Below are 8,391 nucleotides of genomic sequence, written 5' to 3' on the forward strand. Positions count from 1 at the left end.
AAAGCATCTAAAGTTAAAATCAGAGTTAATTACATAAAAAGTACCTATCATTATTTATCCATACTTTTAAGGTTTAAAGTTAAAACATTGCATCTTTAGGTTTTAATTTTCTAACAAGTTTGATTTATAACATTAAATATCATTAAAAGCTACAGTTTTACACCCTTAGGTTTGGGGCGCTAACAATTTTACACCCTATTTTGAATTTTTTGTTGTATTACACCCTTATTCAGAAAACGAGAATGTCACAACAAAAATTTCAAAATAGGACGTAAAGTTGTCAGCACCCCAAACCCCAGGGTGTAAAACTGCACTTACTCAAAGTAATAAAAATATGTTAAGTTTGCATATAATAACTAAAAGTAAAACAGCAGTTACTCAAAGTAATAAAAATATGTTAAGTTTGCATATAATAACTAAAAGAGTTAAATGCCCGGATAATCCTTGTGGTTTGTCCTTTTTTCACCTTTAGTCCTTAACTTTATAAAATTACAGCTATAGTCCCCAACTTTTCAATTTTCATTCCCGGATAGTTCGTGTGCCTAATATCAGTTAGTTTTCTCAGTTAAGAGGGTGTGAAATGACTAGATTGTCCCTGAACAATAAAAAAATAAAAATGACCCACCCTCATCTTCTTCCTCCCCTCTCTCTCTAAAACCCACCACCACCATCCATCATCAATTCTAAAACCAAATTTATAGCAGCAACAAACTCGCTGAATCCCAATCCCTAAATCTCTTCAAAATCCTAATTCATCACCAATTTAGATCAAATATAAGTATACTTGCTGGATTTGACACAGAAAGAAGCCGGTTACCTCTTCAAGGTATCGTATCTGCTCTTAATTTTAAACATCATCGACTTAACTTTAACGATTGAGTTAATTAAATTGATTTCTTGTATCAAGAGTTTGAATTAGGGTCTGTTCATGTGTCAATTGAATAATACCGATTGTATATTTACTTTTGCTATTTTAAAAAAATTGTTTATCCTGCTGCAGATTAGTGATGGAAGATTTCCGCCGGTTTTCTGGATTCCGACCACCGGTTCTCTGTCACAGATTTCCGCCGGTTTTCTGGATTCTGACCACCGGTTCGCCGGAGGCGAATCAGGTACGTTTTTCACCGGAAAATGATGTGGATGGTTTTGATTTAGGATGTCAGGTACGGTTTTAACTGTGATGTGTGTGTTTGTTGTGTGAATTTTGTTGAAATTGAAGTGTGAAGAGGAATATGTGCGAATTTTGGTGGTGGGTTTTAGAGAGAGAGGGGAGGAAGAAGATGAGGGTGGGTATTTTTATTTTTTATCTGTTTTATTGTTCAAGGGCAATCTAGTCATTTCACACCCTCTTAACTGAGAAAACTAACTGATGTTAGGCACATGGACTATCTGGGAACGAAAATTGAAAATTTAAGAACACCAATACAGTAATCCTTTACAAGTGTGTGGCATTTAGGGTGCGTAAATAGACTCAAATGCCTATCATCCATATAACTTGCAATGCATGCATAACTCATTTCTTTCGTTTTTTTTAAGCTGCTTAGGCAAAACCCATTTTGTATTGGAACCACCCCACACATGCTTTGACCTTCATTCAGTTTGAACAAATTCAAGGGGGGGGAGGGGGTTTATGGTAGAATGAAACTAAAAGGGGCATTGTAGTATCTAATGAATAGCCTCACCAACCCTAAGTGGGCCCCGAAGTTAGATCCAAGCATGATGCCATCACGCCGCTAGTTAATTCCACTTGTAGCACCAAGTAAGCGCGTGATCACACCCTCACCTACGTGCACAACCCGCTATAAATACTACCACTCCACCCCCATTATAACGGCGTACATTAGCAAACCAACAAAAAACACATTAGCAAAACCAAACCCGCCATCATAGCAATGGCAGCTTCACACTCATTCTCCCCTTCATCAACCCTAATTTCATCAAAAGCAACCTCTCTCTCCTCCTTAAAATACAAACTCCCGATCTCCATCACCCTCCCCCGCCACCAACGCCGCCGTACGCCGGTGGTATACGTGGTGGCGTCACTAGACGCCAAACCAACAGTCCTAGTAGCCGAAAAGCTAGGTCAAGCAGGTCTCGATCTATTAAAAACCTTTGCAAATGTTGATTGTTCGTACAACTTGACCCCTGAGGAACTCTGCACCAAGATCTCGCTCTGTGACGCGTTGATTGTACGGAGTGGGACTAAAGTGAACCGTGAGGTGTTTGAATCGTCTGGTGGGAGACTCAAGGTGGTTGGACGGGCTGGTGTCGGGATTGATAATGTGGATCTGGGGGCTGCCACCGAGCATGGGTGTCTTGTGGTTAATGCGCCCACTGCTAATACGGTTGCGGCTGCTGAGCATGGGATTGCGCTGCTTACTGCTATGGCCAGGAATGTTGCGCAGGCCGATGCGTCTATTAAAGCTGGTTTGTGCTTTATTTGTTTTTTCTTTGTTTGGGGGATGATTTGGAGTTTTTGTTTGTTTACTTTTTTTGGGATTTTATGTTTGGCATTTCGTCGAACAGTTGGGGTGCGGATGGGTTTGATGGGTTTTGGTTGGATCTGGGTTTTAGATTTTGGTTGGTTTTGTTTTTGAGTGGTTATAGAAGGTTTTGAGATCGAAAATAGGGTGAAGGTGAAACCTTTAGGGTTTTGCATTTTTAAGAGATGTTGTCACTTTTGGCATATTATTTTAACTTGTTGAAAGACTTTTGGTTTTGTAAAAAATATGAACATTGTCTAAATTTGTAATTTTTGTTTGGCGTTTTGTCGAAGAGGGGTGCTGCGGGCAGCAAAATCACACGCAGCACAACTGTTCGACAAAATGCCAAACAGAACATTTTATCATCTATTAAATCAGCAACTGTAAAAAGGAAAAGTCTTTCAACAGTTAATTGGATCTGGCTTTCAACTTTTGTTTAGTTCTGTTTTAAGTAGGTACAGAGAGTTCTGAGTTTTGGTTTTTGTTAACTAGTCTTGCTGCCTTTTATAAGAATCAGTTACTCTTATCTGTAGGCCTTTTCCTTCCAATCTTTAGTATGAATATGAATTCCTGCGTTGTATTTAAATGATGTTCTGTTTGGCATTTCGTCGAACAGTTGTGCTGCGTGTGATGTTGCTGCCTTTTAAATTGATCTAGCTTTAAACTTTTGTTTAGTTCTGTTTTATGTAGATACAGAAAGTTCTGAGATGGCATTATGAACTTAGGATTATATCTTTAGTTCTGTTTTAGGATTATATGTTGAAACCTTTTGTGTTTAACATTTCAAGACTTGTTGTCACTTTTGAAAGACTTTTGGTTTTGTAAACTAGTCTGGCATTATGAACTTAGGATTATATCTTTGTTTTCATTTTAGATTTGCTAAATATTCGATTTTCGATCAAAATGTTACCAATTTTTTGTTTAAAAAGGTTGTTGACTGTTGCTTGCTTGGGTTTGCATTATTTATGTTAATAAGAACCAGTTACTCTACCCATAGGGCATTTTGTTCTATTCTATAGCTTGAATTTGAATTATTCGGGTTCCATTTACATGGTGTTTGGTTCTTGAAATGAGATAAGAACTGAAAAAGAAATGGGCATGCTTGTTTTAATCTAATACGCTTTATACCGATGTGTTGTGCTCGATTCAGGAAAATGGCAGAGGAACAAATACGTGGGTGTGTCACTTGTTGGCAAGACTCTCGCTGTGATAGGTTTCGGAAAGGTTGGAACAGAGGTTGCAAGACGAGCCAAGGGACTCGGTATGCATGTTATCGCACATGACCCTTATGCACCAGCTGATCGTGCACATGCTATCGGTGTTGACCTGGTCAGTTTTGATGAAGCCATCTCAACAGCCGACTTCCTCTCACTTCACATGCCTCTCACTCCCGCTACATCGAAAATCTTGAACGATGAAAACTTTGCAAAGATGAAAAAAGGAGTTAGAATAGTCAACGTTGCGCGTGGTGGAGTGATCGATGAAGACGCGTTAGTCAGAGCGCTTGATGCAGGCATTGTAGCTCAGGCTGCACTTGATGTTTTCACTGTCGAGCCACCACCACAGGATAGCAAGCTGATACATCATGAAAACGTAACCGTTACTCCTCATCTTGGTGCTAGTACCATGGAAGCTCAGGTTTGTTACTAATTTTACAACAGTTTGAAGTTTGTTCGAATCTAATAATTTTTAACTATTAGCGCGTGTAATATTTTAAATATTTACAGGAAGGAGTAGCTATTGAAATTGCTGAAGCTGTTGTTGGAGCTCTACAAGGTGAACTTGCTGCCACTGCGGTCAATGCACCTATGGTTCCCGCCGAGGTACTTACGGAGCTTAAGCCGTATGTAACGCTCGCTGAAAAGCTCGGTCGATTGGCGGTTCAACTAGTGGCCGGTGGAAGCGGTGTGAAATCGGTTAAGGTCACATACGCTTCAGCCAGAGCACCTGATGATCTAGACACTAGACTACTCCGAGCTATGGTGACTAAAGGTCTAATCGAGCCCATTTCTAGTGTTTTTGTCAACTTGGTCAACGCAGATTTCACAGCCAAACAACGCGGAGTCCGCATCAGTGAAGAACGCGTGCTCTTAGACGGGTCACCTGAAAGCCCACTCGAGTCAATCCAGGTCCAGATCGCAAACGTCGAGTCAAGGTTTGCGAGTGCGATATCTGAGTCCGGGGAGGTGACGGTTGAAGGCAAGGTGAAAGACGGAATTCCGCATTTGACCAAAGTAGGTGCTTTTGAGGTGGATGTGAGTCTAGAAGGCAATATTATTCTGTGCAGGCAGGTTGACCAGCCGGGAATGATCGGAACCGTTGGTAGCATACTTGGTGAAGAGAACGTGAATGTGAGTTTCATGAGTGTTGGAAGGATTGCACCGAGAAAGCAAGCGGTTATGGCGATTGGTGTGGATGAACACCCGAGCAAGTCGGCTTTGAAGAGGATTGGGGAGATCCCAGCCGTTGAGGAGTTTGTTTTCCTAGATTTGTAGTGTTTGGTTTAGAGCCCGGTTTTGGTGAGATGGTTGTTTTGGTAGGGTGGAATAATTTAGGATTTGTATTTTTGTTCCGGTTGGTTTGTGTTTTTGTCTTGACAAGAAATTTTGCACTTGAGTTGTAATTTCTTGGAAACACATTGGTAATATCAAGTTGGTGTGCTTGGATAATATTCTTTTTTTGTGTGTGACTGATCTAAGTTTTTTTTTTGGACGGAAATATATCATTAAAAAAAGACAACTTGAAACAACTCATTAAAGAACATCACCATTGATTCCGTTTAAGGGACTGAGAATTTTTGACCCGTATGAGAAAAGCTGGATTTTAACATCCTCAACCATCTTTGAAGTTGGGGTTTTCATTCTTTTCAAACCAAGTCATTTGTTTTTCCTCCACTGCCAACCTTTCTTCTAAAGAGATCATTGACGGCTATTCCTTCTTCGTAAAGAGATCTTCCAATTGAAGAGAGATCATTGACGGCAAATGACATGCCGGATCTTAATATCGTTTGACCATGACAATAAACAGTACAAATTGCTAAACACGAGCTCATCTTTCCCATTGATATAAAGTTTGGGAATTTGTCAATTCAATTTATGATTCTAATCACAACCTATTTCCTACATTCTTCAAGTAAAATTTGAAGTGAATTCATGATCGAATGAAGCAGAAACATTGGTTTCTTACCGTATGGGGTCTAGAACATATGAAGCATCTTCAATCAAACAAAGTTCTTCGTGAATTGATATTAGTGATTCTTCGAAAGGGCCACCTGCAGGAGGTTAAGGGACTCACCGTAACACTTTGTGTAGAAAATAATACTTCATTATTCAGTTTTATATTTTTTATAGATACTAATATGTGTTAACTAGATTATAACCCCGTGTATTACACGGGTTAAAAAATAAAATATCAAATATTTAATAATAAAAATTTAACAATTATAAAACGATATTTTAAGACACTTTTATGATATCCGAACAAAATTTTGAGTCGTGTATGATCAAAACTTGTGATGTTTGTCAAGTTTATAAATATGAAAGCATTTCCCGAAAAACCCGAAACCCGAAGAAAAAACCTGATGAACACCGCTAATTAAGATATAATTTATAACCTAGTAATTAATATAAATTAAATTTTATCCGTAATTTCTTAGATGTGTGAAACATATACTAAATTTAATAATTTAAATTAAATAATAATTATCTACAATTAAGTAAGAGTGGATGGTCTAGAATAATGATATTTGTTTTTTATTGGTTTTTTTTATTATATAGTATAGATATAAATGCTGTAAAACTCAACTTTTGTTGCTTTAGAAACGCTATTTTCCTTTCTCACAAGTTTTTTTTAACCTAATTATGTTTACATATAATAGGGTAGTGGATCAGTGCGTCCTCAATCTTATGAACTAAAACCAAAACTACTACCAATATTTGATTATTAAATTTCCACAATTTTGATAAATACTAAGGGTGTTAACGGAGCCCGAGTTTTATATCTATTTGGGATTTTAAACGGTATTATTATATCTATTTTGAACATTTAAAAAAATCTATTTTGAAACATATATTAAATTAATAATTTAAATAAAATAATAATTATCTATAATTAACTAAGGATAGATGGTCTAGAATAATGACAAGTGTCCTTTTATTGGTTTCTTTTATTATATAGTATAGATATGTTATTTCGAGGCTGGTAATTTTATAAAAGTGTTGCTGGGCCTCTTAAACAAAGCAAAAAGATAATGCTAATGGGCTGCTTAAAGAAATGGAGCTAATGAGGGCTAATGGGTCTGGCTTGTTCGTGTGTTAAAGGCTGAAGGTATTTGAAGGATGTGTATAAAACACTTCGGGATAGTAGACTTCTGGGAGTGAGTTGAGATCATTCGGCCATCTTCATGCACTCTCTCTGTTCTCTCATTTTTTCATCTCTCTTGTAGCGAATTAGGGTTTCAAAATGTGAATCATTCTGATTCACAGTTGTAGTGATTCTTGTTGTTCGTTTTGTTAGGAGCATCTTGTTGATGATCTTCTGAGAGTTATAGAGTTGTGTATTGTCAATTCGTTTGTGTATATTGTTCATGTATTCATTCTAGGGTTAATGATATTTTGGTTTGGGTATTTCTGAGTTCATATTCACTTGATGCCATATTTTTCGACATGGTATCAGAGCCTTAAGGCTCAGATTCGATTAATCTTCCGCTGATTTGAGTTCGATTTTGACATTGGGGTTGGATCTTGGTGATTCTGTGTGCAAAGTTTCAGATCTGTTGATTCTGAAGGTCAAGATTGATGATTAGTTCTTCCGATTTGAAGATTTCTCAGCATATTTATTATCTCTCAGTATAATAAGGCTTCCGGACTCCGTCTTCATTATCGTCGTCATCCTCTGTCACTACCGTCTTTGGCTTCTGTGAATCAGAAACGAATTTTTTTTCAAACAGTCTCTTGATTTCCGGTGGCGAATCTCCGTCAGATCCGGTAACCGATCTTACAGAAAATGGCCGATAACGTCGCCGGTGAACACGAACAACATGAGCACGAACCATCATTTGTTGAATCTGTCACGGAGAAGATCTCCGAAACGTTTCACAAAGAAGATTCATCGGATTCCGACGGTGAAGCTAAGAAGAGTTCATCGATTTCCAATCTCAAGGATAAGGTTTACCGGCTGTTTGGAAGAGAGAGGCTTGTTCACAAGGTGTTAGGAGGGGCAAAGCTGCTGATATATTTTTGTGGAAGGACAAGAAAGTTTCTTCTGGCGTTCTCAGCTTTGCCACTGTGATATGGGTCTTTTTTGAATTGCTTCATCAACAAGTCTGCGCCAAAGTTCCCAGAAGTTGCTCTCCCAGAAGATATTGTTCTTGGTGTTGCTTCCGCTATCAGGACTGAAATCAACACTAGTTTAGCAATCCTTAGGAACATTGCTTTTGGCAAGGATTTGAAGAAGTTTCTTGCTGTGATTGCTGGTTTGTGGGTGCTATCGATTTTGGGAAGCTGCTGGAATTTCTTGACCTTGTTGTACACAAGCTTTGTTTTGCTGCACACGGTGCCTTATCTATATGATAGATATGAGGACAAGGTTGATGCATATGCTGAGAAAGCAGAGCCGAGATCAAGAAGCAGTATGCAATATTCAATGTTAAGGTTTTGAGCAAGATTCTTGTTGGGACATTGAAGCAAAAGTTTGTGTAAAGATGATCTAGCGGTGCCATTAGTTTCAGATGGTTCTGAATGAAAGGGGATATAATTTTGTATCCTATTACCTGTTGGATTGATTGCTACTATCTCCTGTAAGTCTTTTTCGTCCTTATTTGCTCCTGGAGTACTCGGTAAGAACTTCTTTCATATTTCTTTTGTCTTAATCACCTGTTTTATCTGATTTAGTCTTATTTTTGGCTGGG

The 8,391-nt window shown here is 38.1% G+C and overlaps 1 protein-coding gene and 1 pseudogene across 1 annotated transcript; both read left to right on the forward strand.

Annotated features, from left to right (window-relative positions):
• Positions 1-1,792: 1,792 nt before the first annotated feature.
• On the forward strand, positions 1,793-5,154 carry LOC110885627 (D-3-phosphoglycerate dehydrogenase 1, chloroplastic). The gene is made up of 3 exons (XM_022133328.2): positions 1,793-2,427; positions 3,634-4,121; positions 4,211-5,154. Exons 1-3 carry the CDS (start codon positions 1,893-1,895, stop codon positions 4,976-4,978), a joined length of 1,791 nt encoding a protein of 596 aa, XP_021989020.1. The 5' UTR covers positions 1,793-1,892; the 3' UTR covers positions 4,979-5,154.
• A 2,295-nt stretch (positions 5,155-7,449) lies between these two features.
• On the forward strand, positions 7,450-8,182 carry LOC110882491 (annotated as a pseudogene).
• The last annotated feature ends 209 nt before the right edge of the window (positions 8,183-8,391 follow it).

This window comes from Helianthus annuus, chromosome 10 (genome assembly GCF_002127325.2).
Source record: "Helianthus annuus cultivar XRQ/B chromosome 10, HanXRQr2.0-SUNRISE, whole genome shotgun sequence".
Taxonomy (NCBI): Eukaryota; Viridiplantae; Streptophyta; class Magnoliopsida; order Asterales; family Asteraceae; genus Helianthus; species Helianthus annuus.

Bases quoted from the DNA above. Each gene is read 5' to 3' on its own strand.
- LOC110885627 (XM_022133328.2), top strand. From the start codon at position 1,893: ATGGCAGCTTCACACTCATTCTCCCCTTCATCAACCCTAATTTCATCA. The intron at 2,428-3,633 runs GTTTGTGCTTTA...TGCTCGATTCAG, and splicing joins CGATGCGTCTATTAAAGCTG to GAAAATGGCAGAGGAACAAA. The intron at 4,122-4,210 runs GTTTGTTACTAA...AAATATTTACAG, and splicing joins CTAGTACCATGGAAGCTCAG to GAAGGAGTAGCTATTGAAAT.